General features: G+C 47.9%; 2 protein-coding genes across 2 annotated transcripts; one reads left to right on the top strand and one right to left on the bottom strand.

The window, feature by feature from the left end:
• Positions 1 to 313: 313 nt before the first annotated feature.
• LOC119372404 (post-GPI attachment to proteins factor 2-like) lies at positions 314 to 2,095 on the bottom strand. Its single transcript, XM_037642876.2, has 2 exons — positions 1,905 to 2,095; positions 314 to 736 (listed from the first exon to the last, which is right to left on the bottom strand). The coding sequence occupies exons 1-2, from the start codon at positions 2,061 to 2,063 to the stop codon at positions 314 to 316; spliced, it is 582 nt and encodes a 193-aa protein (XP_037498804.1). The 5' UTR covers positions 2,064 to 2,095.
• A 3,873-nt stretch (positions 2,096 to 5,968) lies between these two features.
• Positions 5,969 to 24,505, top strand: LOC125760065 (uncharacterized). Its single transcript, XM_049419705.1, has 5 exons — positions 5,969 to 6,209; positions 15,628 to 17,253; positions 20,146 to 20,291; positions 21,776 to 21,813; positions 23,521 to 24,505. Exons 2-5 carry the CDS (start codon positions 15,698 to 15,700, stop codon positions 23,632 to 23,634), a joined length of 1,854 nt encoding a protein of 617 aa, XP_049275662.1. The 5' UTR covers positions 5,969 to 6,209; positions 15,628 to 15,697; the 3' UTR covers positions 23,635 to 24,505.
• The last annotated feature ends 324 nt before the right edge of the window (positions 24,506 to 24,829 follow it).

The following is a 24,829-nucleotide window of genomic DNA, read 5'->3' as shown; positions in this document are numbered from 1 at the left end:
AACAATTACGAGATGCCCTTTTCTAGAAACCTCAAAGCGGGAATGGGCTCCTCGCAGGAATGACTTCATTTTTCCCATTTGATCCAATCGGCTGTGTCCACTAATTAACAAGTTAATTGATGGCGTAATTGATGTCTCTAGTCATCTTAAATTGTCTGGCGCTACAGAAAGAGTAATCATGAAGGTAGCGAGCAAATACTGCATTTCCCTTGTTCTTTGGGATTTTCGGACACATTTCTTGAAACACCCTGCCTGCTGGCAGAGTCCTACTGGTATAGTAACTAGTACCAGAGTCCTTCTCTGCTAGTACATACTAGTGAGGGGTATTTGCTAGTTTACTTCCCGTACGTCGCGTTTTGACACTCGCCTTGTGCCCCTGCTCGTGCTGGCACATGCGCAGCGACAGGCACGCGCTCAGCATGAACATCAGCGAGGAGACGACGAAGTGGGTGTAGATGCTTTCGTGCGCCGGGTACTCCTGGTAGTTGCGCAGTCCGGACACCAGGCTCAGCGACAGCGTCTCGGCCACGTGCAGCGCCAGGCCCCCGTGCGTCACGAGCCTGAAGAGGGAGCGCTCCTGCGGAGCCACCAGCACGTAGCGCCGGCCCAGGTAGTGCCAGTGCAGAAAGGCGAGTACCAGCCGCGGGTTCAGGTCCAGCAACAGGGCCAGACTCCAGACGTGGCGCTGCGGCGCCACTCCCGTCACCAGGTCCACTGAGGGCAGCAGGTCGTAGACCTGCGTTGCGAGGAACGGGTAGGACCGTTAGGCGAACAGCGATACTTCTACCGTTAAGTAGCAAAATAGCTAAAGAAAGTCAATCAGAGCCGACTCAGGTTATTGTGCCTATCCAATGGAATCAGGGAGTTCAAACTTCCCATTAAATATTGCAGTTTTCATGTGTGTGTGTGTGTGTGTCTGTGCACGCACGTACAAATACATGCACGAACATACAAAAAGGGCGGCTGAACCCCTCCCCTGCCCCACAAAAAATTGAGGCACTAGTGATGAGAAGACTAAAGAAATAGCGTAGCTATGGAAAGCATAGCATATACTTGTATAGTATGGTATAACAATGGTTGGGAAATGGAAGTGAGGTGGAGGGAAGGCAGGAGGGGAGAGGGTGAAGTAGAGCATAGCCATGTGTAGTATAATGTATCAAGGTAGTGGTAAATATAAGTGAGGGTGAGGAGGAGGGGAGAGGGTGAATCATAGCATAGTCTTCGTATAGTATAGTATAGCAAGGGGTGAGAAATAGAGTTACTGTATATGCTACCCTTAGGTAGCAGAGTTGCGCATAGGTCTGGCTAGCAACCACACCTATGCGGTGAAGTTGCACTCCATTTCTGCAGGCGACATGCCTGCCATGTCGCCGATTAACATGTCTGCTATGTCGAATACCGGCGATAAACATTGACTATCCATGACTAGTGTTAATTCAGTTCGCTGAGCGGCGGCGTCGAAAAATAAAAAAAAATTGGCCCGAGCGTAAGCTTTTCCGCAATGCATGGTTGCTAGCGGCGTTTGGAAAACAGATGCGCAACTCTGCTATAACATATACGGTAACTCTACCCCCAAAAAGTGCGTGCCGCTCCCTGGGGGCCGATCTAGTTAGTTGGCAAACCGAAACCAAAACACCACACAAAGTAAGTTGCAGCAGTCGGAAATGTTTAGAATGCCTTTCCCGTGACGGAGAAGGCAGACATTGTGCTTATGTCATTTCCACTCGTACTAAACCATTACAATAATGTTTCACCATGTGTTTCGGTAATATATTTCTTTGTGTCACATCACTCGTTCCACAGCGTTTCTGTTTTGAGACCGAAGGTGGTTCAGAGCTTCGTCGCTGGGAGTCAATATATACGAATCAATCGGCCACAGGTGAGACAAGTATGGAATCGCTTACCACGCAAGTGTTCGTGCTCTCCGCGGCACCCCAGAGCAGTATGGGTGTGGCGAAGCTGAGCAGGAGACCGAAGAAGCGGAGCCCGAAGGACAGGTACACGATGGTGTGCATCCGGAACCGGAGCATGATGTCATCCATGGGAATCGCCACTGCTTCCATTTGTCCAATGGCGCCGGGGTTCTTCGTCCCAGGTCTTTTCAGATTGTGGCGCGGGCTGAGGGTGATGACGACAACAGGACAGCACAAAAAGCACGGCGCAGCACCGAGTAGTCGACCTTTTCGAATCTTCTTGCCACGCGCGCTCGAGAAAGTTCACGCGTATCGTGCCACGCAGCTGGCATTCGAGATTCGGTAAAAATGTGCCAGTATATTTTGCTTGTTTGTTTGTTCGTTTGTTTTGTTAGTTTGTTAGTTAGCTTGTTAGTTTGTTTGTTTGTTTGTTTGTTTGTTTGTTTGTTTGTTTGTTTGTTTGTTTGTTTGTTTCCTCAACACTATAACACATACCCATACTGGGGGCACCTTAACATTTAGACGATAACTTGAAGAATGCATGTTGCCAGTTGTTGTTTTTGTTGTTGTTGTTGATTATTATTATGATGATGATGATGATGATGGCCTCTGGCCATGGCCCATACCCAATGCAGGCGATTGGCCGCGCAGTGGGTGGATTTTTCCGTTAAGTTCTATAGGATAACATTACTAGATGCTATAGTTAAATATATGTTGACCTGAATTGCCTATTATGAGCAATGAAATATTTAAAGAAGGCAGAATTTAGCAAGGCATTCTTTTTAGTCTCACTGATGAATTCCTCAATGGCGAAGAAAACATCCCTGTGGCTGTACCCAGAGTAGCGGCCCCTAATGAAATAATAACTGGGTCAGTGTTAATACCAGGTAAAAAGGAAGCATGCGAAAATTTTGCGGGGATGGAGAGTGGGGAAAAGGGGGGGGGGGGGGCAGTCCCCTCGGGCTCCCCTGGCGCCGCCACTGCTCACCTCTGGTCGACTAAGAAGGGAACACGTTTAGCCTTCTTGTGTCACACAATGTTGGGCAAATCCCACCACTCGCCGCTGGTGCACTAAAATATCGTCGAACGGAAAATGCGGCAAAAAGAAAAAAAGAAAGGATTCCTCTTACTCAAATAAAAAACTTTTAAAAATGCATGCGCGAAATTCAAAAGGGACTTCCTGTACCTTTCATGAAAATTCTGTGGCTTTCTGCACCTTTCGCCAAAATTCTGTGTCGCCTCTGTGCCGTGTGCTACAACACAGCATCTCAGGGCATCCCCCTTCACAAAGTGCAATGGGTCGCCATCTTTCCTCTAAGCCAATACAGTAAACGTACATTGTTTGTCTCAACCGCTAACCAGTTGCTACCACCTCCAATTGCTTTGAATATCAGGGCCTCTGAGGGGTGGTCGCCTTCTGCGGTTCCTGCTGGGTGATTAGCAGAGACCGGATTTTAGGCAAATGCCTATTTTGTTCCTTGCGTTCCTATCCCACCACTTTGATATATGAGCATGAATTAGAGGCTAAGAAGGGCTTTTGTAGTGTTCTTATAGTGCCTATAAATGTCTATTTTCGGCGTTTGTGCCTAAATTCGTATAACTGCCTATAAATGCCTATTTTCGAAATCGGCGCTTATATGAGCAGTATTTAACCTCAAATTTCGCTTTCGAGTGCAGTTTGAGACCGTTGTTCACGTTACCGGGCAACAATGACTGTTCAGAACTCCATGGGGTTCAACATCGTCCTCTAGTTCGACCTAAGGCTCCTCTATTTTTGAAAGGTAGCGACAACTACATGCGCGGCTTCTCGAGGGGTCCAAGGAGTAGCGCTAGCAGACAACGCGCCGCTTGCTCCCGTGCATCTTGTAGACGCGTGAAACCAAATTGACTGCGCACTTGAAAAGCTCAGTTATTAACTGCTGGGGCCTAAGATACTCAGCAAATATAAAACTACAGGGACAATAACTTGGACGAGCCCGGAGCACGTTAAACGTTGAAATAAAACGCGTGCGTTTCCGAAGCCGCTTCTGAGCAGTTTCCCACAGCAGCTGTCATGCAGGGCATTTGTTTTTGCGTTCTGTGCACGTTTTGAAATTCAGTTTACCTTGAAGTAGAGGTGATATTTCGGTGAGCTTGTTTTCTAGTTCGAAAAGAAAAAGATAGGCATTTTGGGAGCTTACTCCTACTTTGGGAAACCTCACTGGGTACCTAGCGCTTTTGTAGTGCGCAGTGCAAAATAGGCACTAATTTTGGTTTCATTGCATTTGTCAGCGTTCAGAAGTGTTCCTATGGCTACACGGTATTTTTAACTAAGCTTATTGCGTTTTTAAACTATTCTAATAGGTTTACTTTGGAGAAAGAGTTGCACTGCATGTGTGGAATGTCAGCAACCAGAGTACATTTCAAGATCTAGCAAATATAGCATGCCCACTAGTGTCTCGCCCATTTTAACATTAAACTGTTTTTAAAGAAATGCATTTATTCAAATCCGTCCCCATTTTAGTGCCTCCGCCGTCTCTATGTCCTGCAGATATAAAGGTATGTTGCAATGTTACCCAATGGAATTTCGAATACATTTGGGGTATCTATACACCTACAGGCCCTAAACCCGGGCTATGACCAGAAAAGCTCTGTTAGGTGTCTTTTTGTAGAGATGCAAGATAGTAATCGAGCACTTATTTAAAAGTGGGTTTTATTGCAGTAATTCATAGCAAACTTTTTCTTTGGAACGTCTGTTGTCTTTGGAAGCCCGGCACGCTAGCCCGTCACGTTCCAAGCATTCGATTCAAACACAAAATTCCCGCGTCCACTCAAGCATCAGGTACATAGGCACATCCAGTTTGCAACAGCAATGCGAGAGGTGCGTGAGGTACTCCCTGCTTCCTAAAATGGTCCAACTCTACGCTTGAAAACACAGACACCCTACCTAACACCGGCACAGTGCTGCCGCCGCTGGACCCTTAGGGCGGGGCGCAAAGATGAAACGGTCATGTGTTGCCAACTGGCCTATCGCAGGGCGCGGCGGCTGGATAACCTTTCGCTAGTTTTGAAAGATAGAGGGGCTTTAGGCTCAACGAACGTCCGGAAAACAACCGCTAGCAGCGACGAAATGGGACGCGCCGGCCACCACACGCCGTCGCGCTGACATGGCGCGATCGGTTGGCGAATGCGAAACCGTGGAGGGCCGTCAGGGGAAACGAGAGTGAAGATCAAAAGAAAGAAAAATGTGACGCGCACGCGGCTTTTGTTTTGTTTGTAATTTACTTCTTGAGGTGCTCACCGACATGGGAGAAATTGACCCCACGCAATTAGAACCGTCCAATACGAGGCATCCCTCCCTTCAAGTCTTTTAGCATTTTGGCTATCTGCTCCTGTGCTGCCCTTCTTATCCATGCCGAAAAGACAGAGACCCAGCAGTGTGTTTACTCGACAGTGTACACTAGATTCACCATGCTAGAGAATAAAAGGAGAGACCGTTTTCTGCGAACCGTGCGAGACAAAGGACAGTGGCACGGCTATGTTCAACTGTTGGCACCTTTGCGGCATCATAAGCAATAACATGTTTCTGCTTTCCTGTCGTAGATACAGGTCGCGCACATCTTTGTTTTGAAATTCTTTCCATTTATGTAAAAATTTATTGTGCCTACATTTATGACGTTGGAGGCCTAAAGCGCGTTTGCCTGCCAATTTTTGGCGCCTAAAACGTTGTATTGCCTGCCTATTTTTGGCGCCTAAAATGCGTTTTCTTTAGTGCCTAAAGATCTGGCCTCCAATTATCAGTATTACAAATATCTTAGCATATTCAAATGCCGCGCCACAAAATAAACAACTCGAACAATGCACCTAGCGCCGTCTGCGGAGACACACACAAAGTTCGTGCTGACGCCGAGACTGCCGAGACAGCAATCGGCGCGTCGCCGCTATCTCGGAGGCCATTTCACACGTTACGTTAGAGTTACGTCATTGGCAGTCGAGTCGACGCGCGAAGACGCAGACTGCGCCGACGGCTGACGGCTCGTTGTTTACGTGAACGGGATATGCAGGGATGTTTCGCTTTTTTTTTTTTTTTTCAACGTCGCGAGCCAGTCGGTCTCTGCGACTTGAACACTGCTGAAGCGTATTGCGCCTGGGTGTCCGTAGATAGATAGTTTGCGTTTTGCAGTCGTTCTCGACCTTCGTGACGTGTGCATCGTGCTCGATCGCCGAACTTTCATGTTTGCCTGGCGAACGGGAAGCGGCACATGCTTGGGAAGCGAAACTTCTGCCGCCAACTCCGCCAGCGCTTGCACGGGTGAGGTAAGAGCTCTTGCGTACGTGTCGGGGACCTTTCGAGAGGCGTTCGTGTTGGCAACGGAGCGCAGTAATTGTAAAGAGAATCGTTGTAAAACTTATAACTGCTGCCCAGTGGCATGCGTTAAACAACATCGACTTGCATAACCTCTTTGTCGAGCAATGTAATTATTCGGTCTACACGTTGTGTCAAAATTTACCGCACTATGAGGTCGCGGGTTCAATACCCGGCGCTACCGTGGCCGCATTTCGATGGGAGTCAAATGTGGTGCACGTTCAGGGAATCCATGCGGTCAGAGTGATCCCGGCCGGGTCCCCCATTAAGGCGCGCACTATAATAATGACCTGGTTTTGACACGTTAGATAATAACTTAGTTTTTAACTAACTGTAAAGCTACGTCGGTATATTCAGTGACCGTAACTGATGGAGTGAAGTGGGTAGTGCAAACGATATGCACGGCAAGCATTAGCTTAGGGACTAGTATCGATAACAATATGCATAAGCAGGAATCGGCTTTCTTAACTATTACGGCTGCGCCTAATTCGATTACGTTTGTTGCCTTTAAGAGATGAGGTTAAAACCTAGCAGAGAGCGGGTTTTAAAAAGTTAGGCCGTCGATTATTTACGACACCACTTGCGTGGAAATTTGAGCAATTTTGGAAAACGAAACTACCAGTTAAGTTTACTACTTTACAAGTCAGCAGCGAAGAATCATATATCACAGGTTTGGAAAACTAAACTTAATAATATGCATGTAATGCAGACAAAAAAAATGATGTGTTGTAAACCGCCGTAAGATATTACTTTAGTACTCGTATGCTAATGTGCACAACCCTTGTCAAGAAAGAAATAAATTTCAACGTAAGCCGTAAATTCATATATCAACTATTTTTCTCCTATACACACGCAGTTTTACAGGCTGCGATGTGTTGCCAGTTCCGCTTATAAGCGGATTTGGGCTTCTTATTTCCCCGAGTCGCTTGTAGAATTTTCCAGTCGCAAGTCGCGTTTTTTTTTTTTTTTTGCTTATTTGAATTTCTCTAGTAAACGTAGTTATTTTAGTGATCATCACGTTCATTAATACAGCGTTTGTCGTTCTCTAATAGCGCGTTTGACGATAACATTGAGTAGTCGAGTGTTGAAGTCAAACGTTCGCTGGGGGAAATCAACAAGCAGCGTTAATCATGCACTGGCAAACGTGCATTCAACCGAATGGAGACTACCCTGGAGGCAATGTTAAAAAGTAAATATGTGCTTTCGTTCATAGTTGCGCATATTTTTGCTGTGCATAATAATGAAAGTGATTTTTTTCAACTTTGTTTAATTATAATTAAAAATATTTTCAAGAATGCGAGAATTAATTAATTTCGCGCTTCTTTTGAACATCTTCCCGTAAGTCGCGAAGGTGTTCTTTTGTGATGATTATTTGCTTGTTAACTCGGTAGAATCTGGCAACTCTGCATGGGTGTGTGTGGGTGGGGGGGGGGGGGGGGTTGTGCTGTTTTGTGCGATTTGGCAGAAACTGTAATAGTACTAGTACACACGTCGCCGGCGCAGACACAACAGAACCTGAACGTCAGATGTTCCGCTCAGGTTGCGTTGTATGACAATGAATATTGAAAAAAATATGTCATCGCCAAGTCTGTCTCCCAAAGAGGCCGTGTGTGCTATCCCCTGGCTGCGCCACTGGCTTCCATGTTGCGCCCTCGTGCCGCCTTTGTCAGATACCAATCGCGAAGGAGCATCGCGTAGTTTAAGTAATTAACGGAGATAAGGCTAATCGTTATCGCCACCGTTGCAAATGAGGGCAAGCGTCTTGTTGAAAATAAGCCGGAAAAGTGAACATCGCGACATCAATATACGTTACAGTTACTATTACTACATCCACTTCGCACATTTCAGCGCTGGATATGTTTACCACGCGTGCTTACTGCATTTATTGCATTTTGAACGGTGACTGTTTTAAAGGGACACGGTTAAATAAATAGGAACTGCACTCGCATTGTCAAATAACCCTTCTACGATATCGCAGCACCCCAGGTGGCGACGCCACCTTGAAGTTCCAGCAACAGATCGCCGTGACGTCATAGGTTTTGGAAGCCGCCTGCTAATACTCATATATTCATCCTTATCTTTAAATTTATTTGCGTTCTGTTGTGAGGGAGGTTAAGGCATTATATCGCAAGTTTAATTAAGGAAGTTTTATTGAGCAAGCGAGCACGAAACGCGTAAAAAAAGAAAAGTCTTCGAAGTCAGTGACGTCACACTTTCATAGCTGAGGTAACGACGCTAAATTCGAGAGCGAAACTTTGACCTTCAGTTTCGCTTTTGCACCTATGATCGCGGAGGTAGGTACAGTAGATGATGTAATAATTGCTGGGTTTTAAGTCCCCCAAAAAAGAACCACGATATTTAAGTACAGCAGAATGCACAAAGAACAATTTATCAGTCCAAACTGATTTAAAGGGGCCCTGCAACACTTTTCGAGCATGCTCAAAAAGCGCTGCCGATCGGTAGTCGAGGCTCCTGAGAACACGCGAGCCAAATATTATAGCGATGCGCACGGCCTGGAATTTACAATAAATTCTCAAAGTCAGCTGAAAATCGCTCCCTCTTCTCTCAACAAATGATGTATTAGTCCGCAAAATATGACGCGATTGTCGGCAGTTCCACCATTGGCTGATGTTATAATCACGATAACACCCTCATTATTACTTTCGTTGTTAATTTTGAGTTCAATAAGTAGATAATATGTATGTTTATATTCTGTTATCGCGTTAAAAACACATTAATATTAGCACTTCCGGTCTCACCGACAGCTCGTCTGCTCGTAGTTGCGTGGTTCCGTTTTCTTCGCCATGCGCAGTGCCGAAAACGTGAATATTTCTGTGCTTTTGACCATCGCCGGTTGCCGTTGAGAGTGGCAGCCGTTCGAGTGTTGCCTCGTCAGCTGGGAACTGCATCGTCGGCACGTTCTCACGACCGACCGAGGCAGCCGTGCAGCATGTCTCCGATAACAATGCTGGCGTCGGGTAATGGCGGCGCTTCGGGGTCGTCTGCCAGTGCCGTCTTACGAGGCGGTGTATCGGAGTATGGGCCGAAACCGATCTCAGCTGTCATTCGTTCCAAACGCGCGCGCAGGTTTGCTTCCATGGTTGGCAGAGCGATGAAAACACTACGGCGTTCGAGGTGCACATCCAACATTACCAAACCGACGCGCAGTTTTCAAGCACGCGCGATACACATCGGCTCCGCTCGACGAGAACGACGCAAGCCGACCGGAAGTGGCGGCACAGACCACGTGGTTGCGCCCAGACGTCAGAGAGAAAAAAATGAAGAAAAAATTTCCGCCGGCGCTCTTGGGCGGAGCCTCGCTCGTCTGCGCTCCCTCCCTCGAGTCGCTGCCTAGCTCTCCGCGCGCTCGCGGCGTTGAGTTGAGGGAGAAAGCTGCGGAACGTGATCTCTATAATTTGGTAACACCACTTAGACTTGACGGATTCGAAAAATTTTTGCGGCATATGACTCGTGAAGAGTCATGTCATACGTCAATAATGAGACTATTTCAATATAACTAAGAAAGGTGTTGCAGGGCCCCTTTAATGTTTCCATTTAGTGGACCTTTGATTCGTGAGCATTAGTACGGGGAAAGCGGTTAAAAAGTTTTTCAGTTTGTGTGAAACCCGATAGGCTGATTGGGGCTGGCCTATGGCTCACGTAATAGCTGAACTCTCGGCTGTCATTGTGATTGATGGTAATTACATGTAATTCATCGCAATGATAACGCATCTGTCTCGCAGTTACTGCTAAATCGTACTCTTAGCCGATGAATTAATGAAAAAAAAATTCTACTGTCTAAAATGTTTCTGGGCGAGTGGTTGGGGTCCTCAGTCCAGTCCAGGACTCCACTAGTCTTTGCGGCTCGCTAGACTTGGTCGAGCAGAGCCAGCTGGCTCTCCCGATTCTTGTTAATGTTACAGAGCTATTCGCTCGACGCCCCTGCGGGTGTCTAAAATTGGCTGCACGTTGTCGACAATTCTATCTAATCACATTCCGCATGCCATGCGAGTGGTAGTCGAATATTATCGAGCCTGCACTTGTGCACTGCCGATTATGCTGGACCTGCCATGTGTAAATAGCGATCGAACGCGTTTAATTAGCGCACTAGATATCGACGACCGACCATTGTGCTCGCTGATGCCAATTTTACCTTTTCTTTTTCTTTTTTTCCGGCAAAAGAAAGTGCGGCCAATGAAGAGTTAAATTCGAACCTACGCCGTCCTGGATCTCCGTATACTTTTCCAACGCCACTGCTGCCGGAAACAGAGTCGACAGCGATGTGCCGTCACACGTACTTACACCTGTTAGCAAAAGTTTACGGGGCGCAGGCCGCAATGCGAATTTCTGCGCTGTTGTCGCGCAACACTTCTGCTCGAGCTGGTGACTCTGTCGTTTGCAATCCGAACTACAGGCTGCAGTATTTGTTAGGATTTCATGTTCCCAGAAAAAGCGAAAATATAGCTTTTTTTTTTAATTTCGCGTCGCGTAAACTTTTGCTGACGGTTGTACGTGACGTTTCTGCTGAGCCTGATGTTCCGCTGTCAAGCGCTTTAGGATATATGAAGCACGCCGCGTCGTCTCGTGCTCATCTGAGCGTTTTCTTACTTGGATATAGGGCCTATAGACGATTTTATGTTAGACACATGGGCGACACCACCTTGGGCTGTGAAAGGAAGGTTTGTACTTTTTCTATCTCGTGACGTGAATTGCTAAGGTCATTGAACGCCGAATGCACCAACCCATCCGTTTTCATGCGTATGCGTCTGCCGTGGTACCGCTTGTTTATTTTTCATGATACAAAATGTTCAAGGTTGACAGCTCACAATATGGCGGCACCGAAACCAATCCTTAAAACAGTCTATAGTGTAAATGAATGAGCATGAAGGAGCGTGGTTGCATGTAGATTCAAAACAGGGCGCGTTAGATGTTCTTTTTTTTTAACAGCCGAGATGTTTAAGCTTTTCGTTTCTCCGTATCGCTGACCAGAAACGTCGTCTGGCTATGACATCACTGCGCGTTGCCTAGTAACCACTTGGCAAAGCTGTGCCTCGCTTCGCGCAGCTCCACCAACGTTCTGCACCGCCGTGCCGAGCTCCGCGCACCGGCTCCGTCTAGCCATGACGTCACTCCGCGTCGCCTAGCATAGCTGCGCCTCGCTTCGCCTAGGCATGTTATCCCACGGTCCGAAGGTGAACGTCGTAACCACTCGGCTATCCAGGCACGCTAGCTCAACAAGTATTTATGGTAACCATATGATTATGTTGCTACGGTTGCGAGAACGAGAAAAAGAGAGAGAAAAGGAAAGAAAGAAAAAGAGAAAAATAAAGAGAGAAAGAAGCACTGAGAAAGAGAGAGAAAGAAATAGAGAGATAGAGAAAGAAACAGAAAGAGAGAAAGAAAGCATAGCATAGCATATTAAGTGTAGCAAGGGGGTGGCATAGGGAAGTGAGAGTGAAGAGGAGGGAGAGGAGGAAGGGAGAGCCTAAAGCATAACATAGTCATGCATACTACAGTATAGCAAGGGGTGAGAATAATAATAATATCTGGGGTTTAACGTCCCAAAACCACCATATGATTATGAGAGACGCCGTAGTGGAGGGCTCCGGAAATTTCGACCACCTGGGGTTCTTTAACGTGCACCTAAATCTAAGTACACGGGCCTCAAACATTTTCGCCTCCATCGAAAATGCAGCCGCCGCGGCCGGGATTCGATCCCGCGACCTTCGGGTCAGCAGTCGAGTGCCATAACCACTAGACCACCGTGGCGGGGCAAGGGGGGTGAGAAACGGAAGTAATGGTGAGGAGGAGGGTAATGCCACCAACTCCGCTGTTTCCAGTCTTAATTCGCACCATTTCTTTTTTGTCATTATTATGCGAGCGATTAAGGCCATCCATGTCCTGCTGTTCATCGAAGTCTGTTCGCGAAACGCTCGAAACGTGTTACAAACACGCGCATTCTCGTACAAACAAGGATTTAAAAAGAAAAGAAAAAAAAAAGACGGGACGACGTACGCGGTGGCAGTAAACACATCGTTCGCGAGCCTTTGACCCTTGCAGGTTTCACAGTGAGTCGGCGATAAGAGCTTACGCTCGACCGCTATACAACATATACAGCCGATAAAAAACACCTTTTCGGAAGGGGAAGAGGCAAAATGGCTGCGAGCCGCGACAGATATGGCATATCGATCGGGGCGACGCTTTTGAGGCCTTTGCGCAAACGCTGCTTTTGTTCGTCGCAGATTATAATCGGACTACAGTGCATGTCGCGAGTAACAGCGAATGCGCATGCGAGAACCACGGCTCCTGGTGCGTGAAGGCCAACGGGCACAGGTCAGGTGACTCGGGTAAGCAACGCTGCTTGGTCAAATACCGTGCCGACTGTACCGCGACGTAGTTATCTGTATTAGCCTGTATGTATGACGTACACTTCGTTTGTGTAGAGGCAGTGGAGTGTACACATCACGGTGGTCTAGCGGTTATGGTGACAACAGGCATAATTAATTAGCGCAAAAAAAAAAATCAACGGACAATGTGAAGACAACAGACAGAACGCGTCCTGTCTGTGGTCTTCACCTTGTCCGTTGATTTTTTTATTTTTATTTTTGCGCTAATTAATTACGCCTGTTGTCAATACGCAAGCCCAGCTCGCTTCTCTAATACTAGTTATGGTGTTCACGAAGATGGCTTGGTGGGCTAGTTGGCGCTGTAACCTTTTATGATGGTTATGGTGCGCGACTGCTGACGCGAAGGTCGAGGGATCGAATCCCGGCCGCGCCGGCCGCATTTCGATGGAGGCGAAAGTGCTAGAGGTCCGTGTACTTAGATTTAGGTGCACGTTAAAGAACACGAGATGGTCAAAATTTCCGGAGTCCTCCACTATGGCGTCCCTCATAATCACAACGTGGCTTTGGGACGTAAAATCCCAACAGTTATATTGTATAGAGACAGGAGAGCACATATTACTTGAATTCACCGCGTATATCGCGACGTGAGATAATTGTTTGAGCGACAAATGAACATGGCTTACCACGATCCGTTAACGTTACGCAGCATATATCAGGTCCAACGCCCGGCCCTTCCAAAGAGCGACGGGTTTTAGAATCACTATTCAATTACCTGTCATAAATCGGCCTAATCGGAAAGCTTTAACGATTCACTATATCATATAGAAAAGCCTAAACTTACCTGACATCCTAGTTGTAAATATTATAATCAGGTTCACTTGTGCGTTTCATATTCGTTTATATATTCTTATTATTATTTTTGCTCTCTTCTGGAATCTTTTACTCCCATTCCCCATCCCTATACAAAGTAGCATGCCAGCGGTTATATGCATGCCGGAAAAAAAAATATATGTTTTTCCAATAAAGACCTTATCTCTCTCTCTCTCTCGTATTCTCTCGCTTCTGTATCAGGCCAATTAGCACCGTATAGTCCGAGTCATCGGTAGCCGTTGGCGTTTCCAGTGTGTAGCCCCTTTTATGCGTGACTGATGTGTGTGCCACGAGGAGTGAGTGGCCAGATAGTGTCGCGAAGTGCCGGGAGGCTGAGCGGTATACAGCTCTTTCGGGAATGCAGATAGGAAAGTGGAATTTGAGGACTCGATCTTAATCACGTTCTCCAGTGATGGGCGCTCGAAGGCAGCTCCAGACGTATGCAGGGCAAATAAAGGGTTACTGTTCTTGCAATGGGGGTTTCTTTCTTTCTTTTTTTTTCGAAAGCCTGCCCTTAGGCATAGTAATTAGTGGTGCCAAAAATACACATGCAAATTTGCTTCGTGTATGAAGTGTAATAGTGATCGGTGATAAGGTCTACGGATCCATCAGTCGAGGTCGGATCGTCGGCCAGGCCTGAGGCCCCTTGCACGGAGGTGGCGAAGACGGCTTATATAGTTGTAAGATTGTGCAAGTCCACAACAAGTGTGTGGCAGTCACATCGCGGATTGGGGCGTCACAAAATGAGCACGATGTACCATACGAGCCGCGGTAACGTTGCGCCCAAAGAATGGTCACAGATGTGGTAAGCGCGACCCCGACACGCTTACAAGCTGAAGGGAAGTGTTTATCTGCGTTTGGCATGCGCACTGGATCGAGCGGCCGTGGCACTGGTGTGGCTGACTCCCTGTATATGTGTGAAAATACGGCTCTAATAAATCATTGTAAGTCAGCGCTGCAGTGTGTTCCCGTTCTGTGCCCTGGTCGTTCAGGTGCGCTGTTTGATTCGTAATGTATGCAGAGAATTCGCATAGAGACATCAAATAAGCAGGGCTGCGTGCATTTGTTTAATGCCCATTCGCAGTTTTTGTGTGTGTGAAAAGGATGCGCGGACATTCGCACTCACGATGTCTTGAACGACACGCCGACGGTCATTCGGGTTGAACCAGCCGCTTTATAGATATGCAAGTTGGACAGCAATGAAAGAATCGTTAGTGAAGTCCACAGTTCCATTTTTTTTTAAAGACGATAGTCTTTCTTGGGGAACTTAAACGCAGAAATTTTGGTCTGTCTGTCTGTCTGTCTTTCTGTTTGTCGGCACGTCCCTTGATTCAGCCAATCGGCCAAAGTTGAACCCCTTGCACAAGGGCCAGCCATCGTGAACGGCTCACTAGGTTCATACTTGTCTACATGGTTGATCAAAAAGCAAACATTACGCATATCTGAGGCGCAACATCACTAGGTAAGTATTAGGTGGTGTGTTCCTTTAATAGAAAATACATAGATACGTAATTCTAGAGACCCTAGTTTCTTAAGCTGCGCTGAAAATGCGACTGCGCCGAAACTTGGCTTCCTTTGTGCCCTCTGCGCGAGCTCATTGTTGTGTTTCGGTTTCAGTTCAGTATCGCACTGTACGAGTGCCATGGGGCGCCGCTCTGGCATTCCTGCTTTACCCAGGCGACGTGAATATAAAAGAGTGTGTGGAGAGTACTCGTTGAGTGCGGACGTTTCTTCTGCTTCGGCGCTTCGCGCCAAACCGCGTGTTCGGGCTGGCTGGCGTCCCCGCCGGTCTTGCCTGCTGCTGCGCCGGGACTACCAGCCCGCAACACAGCATTCACGTTTCCCGACGTATTGCCAGATGGCGTTCATATCTCACGCAGCGCCTCTTCTATCGTCTTTACACGACATTTGCAGCGAAGCACGCAGATACGCGGCCATTTTTTACTACATCGCGTTTCATTCACTCTTGTGTATCGTGTTACTGTGTGACACGTTATACGGCGTGCTGTACAATCATACGGGCGTGCTGCCTGTGTCCGCTTGTTTTACTTGAAACACTAAAAGCACTGAAACCGGTTAGCAGTCTATAGACACATTGTTGTCATGCACGCGTTTGGTAACCTTCAGCACTCCTTTCTCTTTTCACTCCCAGGATCCCAAGTTAACGGCGTCTGCGCCAAGATCGCGTTTACCAGAAGAGCCAGACGGTATACTAAAACACTATGGCCACAAGCAAGGCGAACAGTGCGACGAACAAATATCAGAACGTCAAAGGTCGAATCTACAGCGTCCACCGTGTCTATGGCTTCATAGCAGCGGACATTTCCCTAAAAGACAATGTATACTTCAATCAGGAGACGTTTGAAGACGGCAGGTACGCCGACCTTCTCGACTCGGGCCTAAAGGCCGGCGACTTGGTCATCCTGGACTTCATCCAGAGACCCGGCACTGAGCTCTACCGCGCGCTGAGCGTTCGACGCGTGGGTTACGTCCCTCAGCGACAGAAGACAATCGAAGAGAAGATTCCTTCGTACTTGGACAACGAAGAGGGCGTCGTGTGCGTGCTCAGGGACTCTCACGCGTTCGTGAGGGTCTCCAGGTTCCGTGGAGTGACGGGGAGCTTTCAGAAGAGCGACCTCGAAGCGTACATGGGAAGGCGAGTCGCCACGTTGCGAGACGTGCTCGAGCTAGGCGTAAAGCTTCGCTTCGATGCGATGTGCAACCCGGACGATCGGTCGAAGACCAAGTGGATCGTCGAGAAACTGCGTTCGGTCGAAGGCGTCCCGCCGGCTGCTCCTAGGAGCGCGGTCCCGGCGCGCGACTCCAAACCCAACAGCCCTGCAGCGTCAGGAACGCTAGTCGGACGCTGCGGTCGCGTCCAAGAAATCTTCCTGGACCACGCCGTTGTCAGGTACGGCGCGCGTCGTTCAGACACTGCTTACCTGCACGCCAGCGTGGTCGAGAAGTCCCTGGAAATCGACATCGAAGACCTGCGTAACGTTTTGGAGGAAGGCAGCAAGGTACGCTTCGACGCTGACGCGAACGGTTTCCAATATGGCCGCGGGAAGTGGCACGTGACGCGCGTGGAGCTACTGGGCTCGAGCTCTTGCGCGAGTCTTTACTCCGCGCCGTCGTCCGCCGTTAGCCTCGAGGCGCTCACGATGAGCAAACTGTTCGCGGACGGGTTTTCGGGTGAAGCTGACGCCGACGAACTCCACGAGTTGTGCCTGGAACCGCGCTCTCGCCTGTGCTCGGAGGAGGAACGTTGTGACGTCACAAGCGAGCGGACCGACGTCACGAACACCCGCAGCAGACGAAACGTCGCCGACGAACGCAGACAATCGCCGTACCTTTTCAACGACGACGACGAATTTCCGGCGCTACCGTCGCGTGAGCCTGAGAGTAAAGAAGCGCCGTCGGTATCCATCTACGAGAACGTGGCAGCCGTTGTGGCGAGAATCACGTCGAGCGCGGCGACCTGCTACGTCAAGCAGTCGGGTGCGACGAGGACGGTGCAGTTCGGAGCTGGCTGCTTCTACAGGGACGGCGAAGCCGTTTCTGGTAGCCTGGACCGAACGCTCGGCGAAGGGGACCTGTTAACGCTGGACTACATGGTGGGGACCCGACGCGAAGGTGACGACATTGTTCACTGCGACCTCGCCTGGCAGGGAGACAAACCTCGCGGAGTGCCCAGGATGAGCGCCGAGGAGTTGCTGGAGAGACTCGACGTCAACGGGCAGCTGGTCAAGAGCGAGGACGAAAGATTTCTGCACGAAATGTGAGTTGCAGGTTTTATGCTGAACCACAATTGGCTTTTCTTTTATTTTTTTAATGCATTAACAAATGGAGTGTCACAGTGGAAACGATGTTAATGAAGTATAGTCGCATGCACTCATTCGAAGCCTCTAACCTCTCGTTAATTGTAGACCAAGTGAAAGTCAACTATATTCCAAAGGGATCAACCATGCAGAGGTGGCCAAGGTCAGTAGTGAATGCCGAAAGTTGCGATTGGAAGTGAAATTATTGGCTACCATGGGGTCAAGTGACGGACTGGAAGTGTTATAATGGTAGTTTGGTAGGACCCGGAAGTCACGTGATAGAAGTGGGAGTTGACGTCAAGGGGAGAGGGAAACTCGGACCCTTGACGTAACCCGTGTTTCTCTCCCCCTTGACGTTATCCAGAGCTGGAAATTTGTGCTCTTTCGCTCTGCCTGTGTTTTTTTTTTCTCCGTGGCATGTGTGCCTTGTAAGCGCCATCAGAGAGAGAGAGAAAGCAAGACGACGAAAGTCAGGGTGGTTAACTAGACGAACGTCCGGTTTGCTACCCTGCACTGGGGATAAGGCAATGGGGAATAGAAAGAGGAAGAGAGAGGGGAGACGAGCACTGTATGCGATGCATCATTAACAACGTCCTATGCAGTTTCATTCTGCCTTTGCACCCTATACATGGGTGGGGCTCCAGATATGCGTGTTGGAACCTCAATTTAAGCCGCAGTTGCAAATGCATTCGAACCTGAGACATGGAGAGGTGTGTATCTTTAATTGAGTTTATTCTTCTCAACCTAATGAATGAACCCATTCAGTTTTTACGTCATTAATGAAAGCTGGAGGTACGTGCCTTTATATAGTGGACGGCACGATACTCCAGGTGTTGAATGAAAGATGTCATATACCTATAGTGATCGCGCAAGCACAAAAATGTTAACGCGTACGTGCGTACATCAACAACACTTAAAGTAGGAGCGGTATCACATGCAGTGCGCAAGCAGTTCTTTCTTCAACAAGCCAGGAACGTCCAGCAGTCTTGAGTTTTGTTACAAATGCTACGCGGCCATCAAACATTCTCTCTTGATTATGAATATTCCACTGCAGACACAAGTAAAACGGTGCTTGCCCACAGCAACGCGTCATACTTAAAGGGTCACTAAAGGCAAACATTAAGTCGACGTTGATTGTTGAAATAGCGGTCCAGAAACCTCGTAGTGCTACTTTTGTGCCAAGGAAGTGCTTATTTTGAAATAAAATCACGTTTTAGTGGTCCGCATCGCGTTAGCGCACTTCAAATCACCTGCCTGAAAGCGGTCTTTCTCACGTCACTGTTGCCGTGCCCAACGTTGCCCGCCTTTACTGCGCGGCGGCGTGCACTGGCTACGTGCACCATTCGGGCATCCGACAACATCACATGCGTGCGGCATTTTGTCGAACTTTCTGTCAGAGCGACTTTCACGAGCGCGCAAAACACACGCGGCAGTACGCGATACCGAAACTACCACTGAGACGCGACCGCGTGGGCGAAGCAGGGCGCCGGGCGAAGCGCAGTTCGGCGAAAACGGAACCTTTGAACCAAGCGCGCCGTTCCCCATGGCAACGCCAAAGAGCTTCTTTTTTCCACGAATCAAACAGAAACGAACAGGCTGATTTTATTTTTTATTGCAGCTAGTTTGATTACGAGTGATTAATTGTAGTCGGACTCTCTCACGTCATCGGCATCATTTCCAAAATATCCCGCTCGTGGCGCTCATCGTGTGATGCATTTAGCTTAATTTCTCTGTAAGTAGGGCACTGCTGTTGATAATACTGCCGTTTTAGACGTTGTCATACACTGAGCTTTCACTCCGACATAAATTGTTATTTGCCTTTAGTGTCCCTTTAACACGTCGGCGTATGTATATAGTAACTGGAGTTTTGCGTGTAAAGCATCGTGTTAGTGAAATCGCCTTGTGCGGTAAATCGCTTTATCCGGGATATCACTCGATTTGGAGTTTTTCGCGGTCCCAACCGTCAATGAACCAACTTTCAGACCGGATCACTCGCACTGCAGTGCCGCCGGGCTTCGGTTCGTGTTAAGCGGGAAACCCATATGGTTTCGTAATATAATAATTGTTGCGGTTTGACGTCCCAAAGCCATGATCTGATTATGAGAGACGCCGTAGTGGAAGGCTCCGGAAATTTTGACCACCTGGGGTTCTTTAACGTGCACCTAAATCTAAGTACACGGGCCTCTAGCATTTTCGCCTCCATCGAAAATGCGGCCGCGCGGCCGGGATTCCATCCCGCGACCTGCGGGTCAGCAGTCGAGCACCTTAACCCAGGGGCGTAGGCAGAAATTTTTTTTTGGGGGGGAGGGGGGGCACGGGCCCGGTGTGCCACCCCCTGGCTACGTCACTGCCTTAACTATTACACCACCGTGGCGGGTGCATGGTTTCGTAATAAGAGTGTCTGTATACGTGGGCTCTCTCCCACTCTCTTCGGGCGCACCTTCCGAGAGAGAGAGGTCGCGCGCGGCCTTTTATTTTAAGCAAAAAGAAAAACGATTTTTCTCGTATTATTAACTTACTCTTTCACGATACCCAAAACACCACGCTTGCTGCGAGGAGACTCTCGGTAAGCCAGAAAACGCGCAAAAATAAAATGCGGGTGGCGCACCGGTCCCGGTGACGTCAGAGATCGTAGGCCTATGTAGTTCCTGATCGGTAAAAATGAGGTACATTGCCTTATAGGGAGCCAGGTACTTAACATACTAAGTTTCGGGAAATTTCATTGAGCCAATGTGGCCAAAATACGAAAAAAACACTTTGAAATTCGTGACATCACCATCGGAGGTTTCAGCGGGAAATTTAAAAGTGAAACGTTTGATGATCTTCTCCTCTTTTTTTTTTTTTTTTTACAGGATTGGTGATGACGAACTGAGTGAACTGTTGGGCGAATCGTTTGTGCCTGATAGCGACAAGCAGAGCAGTGCGAACGGAGCCACTGAGGAAGACTCTAATGTCAAGGCCCCTCACCGTTCCAAAGCTTCAGTGAACGGCATGCAAAGTAAGCCCACATGTTGCACGAGCGTGTCGTCTGGGGCACTGTAATAGAGTGTTTTAGCAAGTTACGGAAATACGGTACGCAAATACGCTAAGACAGTACGGTAGTGCTCCTCCTTTCTCGCGCGTTGTGCTTAAGCCGCTCCTAGTTCCAGTGACTGTGCGTCCCTCGAACGACAGGTTCCTGCGTAGGCTGACAGGCAACAATGAGGCGTGACAACTCCACAGTAACATTTTTTAAAAAGATTTCGTGGTGTTGGGGTGCCTTTACTGGCAAAAGCACAACGACCGGGAATTGAGGAGCGGTACCGTCATACCGCGTATTTGCGTACCGTATTTCCGTAACTTGCTAAAAGACTCTAATCGCATCGGACGCGTTATTCGAAAGTCGCAGGTTCGGTCCCTGCCCGCGGCAAGCTGTCTTTTCGTCCACTTTTCTTTCTTCACATTTATATTACATTTACTACTAATAACGTCCCCTATACTTTCCTTAGCATTATTGTCTGTTAGTGCTCATTAATATTGCCTCTAATATTCAGGGTGTCATATACTGTGTGTTATGTTATGTTTCAATAGTATTTAACGATATTGATGATGGTTTCTTCAGCATTCGTTCTTTCAGCAACGCGCCCACAACATAGCCGATCGCCCGTCGCACACAGTCCGTGATTGATTCTCTAGCTGTTTCTAACGCCAGCGTTGCAGTGATGTTATCTTGTAGTATTGGATGCGAACGCCACAGTTAGACTGATGAATTTCCCCATCTTCATCGACAGGATATATAGGAGATAAATGCTTTAGCACTACGTCCAACCTACAGGTGGCTTGCACTGACTTCACTGAAGCCGCCATGTTGGAGTACCAACATAACGGGACGCGCCGTTTGTGATGTCACGTTTAATGCTATCAGTAAATTGCGTGCACCTTCTTTCGTTATAGATGCCGTAGGCCAGAGACATTCCAGCGACGTCGTTATCACATTGAAGCATGGTTAACCACCACGTGATTGACTTTACATCATTCAAGCCGCCATCTTGGAGTACCGTTACGCTAGTTACACTAAGAACCTGCGTCCATGACGTCACGTGCACGCTATCAATTTAGCTTCGATATTCGCTGCGTGGCAGCCCTCACGAGCAGTGCAGACGTGACCTTCGTCGCTTGTTCGATGGAGATCGCATAGACGTTCGGACGTTCGCTCTGCACGTTGGTTCAAAACTCCTATCATCCTTTCTTTTCTATGTCCCTATCTTCCTTCCCTGTGGCTCTGAGTCGTGCTATGTTAAGAGCTGTAGGAAGTATAGTACCACTTTTCTATCAATAGTGCTTCTTTACAAGCTCGGATTACTGAAACATTCGATCATCTTAACTTCAGCAGGGAAGTGCAGGATGTCAATGGGACGACAAAGTGGCATACGTGATGTCAGATAACCTAACGTAACAGGGACACCTGAGTTGTGTTTACTTACATGTATTTTCTTTTCGCAGGGACGACCATCGGCAGCCACAAGCGATACATGCTCACGGTACGTTTGTGTTATTTTCGTGAGGCGTCACCCGCGCGAGTACCTTGAATTGTGTGGTTGCTACAGCACGTGAGAGCGAAATGAGATGTAGAGGAGGAAAAAAGGTGGGCGGAGTTGCCACGCACAGCGTTTCGATAAAATAATTGTGGGGGTTTAACGTCCCAAAACCACGATATGATTATGAGAGACGCCGTAGTGGAGGACTCCGGAAGTTTCGGCCGCCTGGGGTTCTTTAAAGCGCACCTAAATCTAAGCACACAGGCCTCAAGCATTTTCGCCTCCATCGAAAATGCGGCCGCCGAGGCCGGGATTCGAACCTGCGACCTGCGTGTCAGCAGTCGAGCACCATTACCACTAGACCACCGTGGCGGGTGAGAAAGACAGATGAGAATGATAATTTATTTTTCGCAGATAATATATACACCACACGTGGTGGTGTTTTTTTAGTATACGCTGTTAAAGGGGCCATGAAACGATCACCCAACAAATTGCGTTTTTCAGCGAAAAATAGAAGTAGCGTGTCTATTATGCCTATGCATGTATGAAAAATGGACTGTAAAAGAATATTTCAGTGCAAAATAAGCCATAGAATTCGCCGGCTATAAGCCCCGCCTACCGCCGACGACGACCATTTTGCCTTGGCGTTGTGACTACTATATATCAAGAGCAATATGAACTGGAACATCGAGTTCATGTTCATTCAACGATTACTTGTAATCTACTGACATGACTGCGACGTATTGAATTGTAAAAGAAACCTTTATGCTTGAGCATTTAGTCTCATGAACAGTTTGCGCTTGCCAACTGCTTTTAGCCGCTATGACCTCCAAAAGGTATTTTCAGCGTTCCAGCTCATATTGCTCACGACTGTACATCATGTGCTACATGGAGCCGAGCCGTGCTCTTCTACCAAGGTTTGTGCCGACGCAAATCGTTTAATTTCAATGTCAAGCTGAAGAAAGCTGAAATAGCTCGACTTGCACGCGCAGCTGACCTCGGAACGAAATGGTTCGCCCGAATGCAGACGCTCGCACAGCAAGCGGCTCGTTACGTCTCGGCTCACGAGTGCGCCAGTGTTGCCCTGCTCTCAGGCCGCTCACGTGTTTATATAAAAAAGTCTTGGTGGACCCCGGCATAAAACACTTTCGTATTAAAAAAATAAATTATAAGTGCTCGACCACATGCGCTAAAATTTCGCCAGCCTATCAGTAAACACGCAAGGATTAACTCGCATAACATATGATCGAAAATTGGGTGTCATGACCCCTTGAAGTGACAGGTGCAGCCTTTGGGGCGTGTTTTTGTCCCGCTACAGTAATCATCTGTCCAACGTGCCTGTATACATTCGCTCACGAATGGCATACGCGCTATCAGCGTGACGTAGCGTTAATTGTTATGGAAAAGTGGGCAAGCGCAGAGTTTTCGAGAAAGGAAACCTAAGCAAGCCGCAGATGATCACCATAGAAAAAAAAAAAAGAAGAAAAAAAAACTCCCCAAGAGGTGTAAACTGTTTTTGACGTTTCACGGTTTAAACTGCAACGCGCGAAGTAGGTATACGCTTATAGATAGACGCATATTGATATGTGTTCTGGCATAGTCGTGTATAACACAAACGAGGAAGCCAGAGGATAAACTCGTTATAACACCCGTGACGGTAACCTTGCGCGCTGGTGAAGCCAAATCTGTTGTCATTCTTTCTTTTCTCAGGAGGAGCAAGTGCCAGCCTTCGCACGGTTGATCCTTCAGCAGCTTGAAGCGAGCCGCAAGTCGAACAGTCGAGTCATCCTTCGGCACGCCAGCACCCAGACCGAAGAACAATAATCCCTGCGTCAATGCGGCTTCGAGTTTAAAATCGATCGCGAGTGAATATTCTTCTTCGAACATTCCAGTCAGCACGCGCACGAAACAGGCCTGTTTTGTAACGTGTACAGGGGACGATTCTGCGATAGGTATTTTAGGTAGGGGAAGTTTAGAGACCGCGACGAAACTTACAGTAATTGTTATAGCGGTCATTTTATTGATTGATTATTGATAGGATAGAGTAATCAAATTGATTGCTACAGCCGTCTACTACGCAAAAGATACCCAAGTCAAACTCGGATCCGTCCGCTCACAGCTAAGGTCATCAAGTCTTTGGGCGCAGGCCGCGTGTTCTCCGACGTCACAATGGCGTAAGGCTCGTTTTTTTATTATTTCATCGGTCTCCCAGTGCAATGAACGCTCCACGTCAATCGCAGTGTGCGATACTTCACCTGAGTTCACCCCCCCCCCCTTTCCACACGCACTCACACCCCTTTTTTTTTTGCGTAGTACTACGTGCAGTCTCGAAACCTTTGCTCTCAATTGCATAGCGCAGTGCTCAATTAAGCGGTCCGAATGGATACAACAACGAATATTTGTCAAGAAATTAGCTAGTTGGCCAAAAAGTATGTTCCGCGAACCTTTGGCTAGTCGACTGTACTGGGGACACATTGAAGCAGTGAATGAGCTTAGCCGTAATAAAGTGCACTTCAGAAGGTTCCCAAAAGGTTCATCACTTGAACAAATGACAGTCATTTCGAGCTAGCGCCGAAACCCGAATGCCGATATGGGTTCTGCGACGTGACGTATCTCAAAGTGTTTTCTCGTCATATGTGGACCGCCAAGGAACACGGGTTATCAGAACGCGGAGGATGTGGATGAATGCCTCTCTTCAGGGATGGGGGGGGGGGGGGGGGGGGGAGCATAAATGACTGATTGTAAGGACACTAATCTCCTGACACTGCCATGGTTCGGTACATTTCGCGAAGGTTGAATTGACAGCACGATGAAAGGGCTAAGTGAAGAAATGTGGCCCCAACATCTCCGGCCTTTCAGAGTTAACTACTTTCTATACATAACATATGTTGCATGGCTGCCAGGCCAACATCTCCCAGCTTTCTATTAAAACATTTCTTTTTTTCTCTCTCCTTCCCAAACTGAGCCATACAGTTGGTAGTTAATGCACAGCCCGCAAGACAAAACGGCTCTGCGCTAC

This window comes from Rhipicephalus sanguineus, chromosome 10, assembly GCF_013339695.2.
Source record: "Rhipicephalus sanguineus isolate Rsan-2018 chromosome 10, BIME_Rsan_1.4, whole genome shotgun sequence".
Classification (NCBI taxonomy): Eukaryota; Metazoa; Arthropoda; class Arachnida; order Ixodida; family Ixodidae; genus Rhipicephalus; species Rhipicephalus sanguineus.
This window is presented reverse-complemented; position numbering and strand designations above follow the sequence as displayed.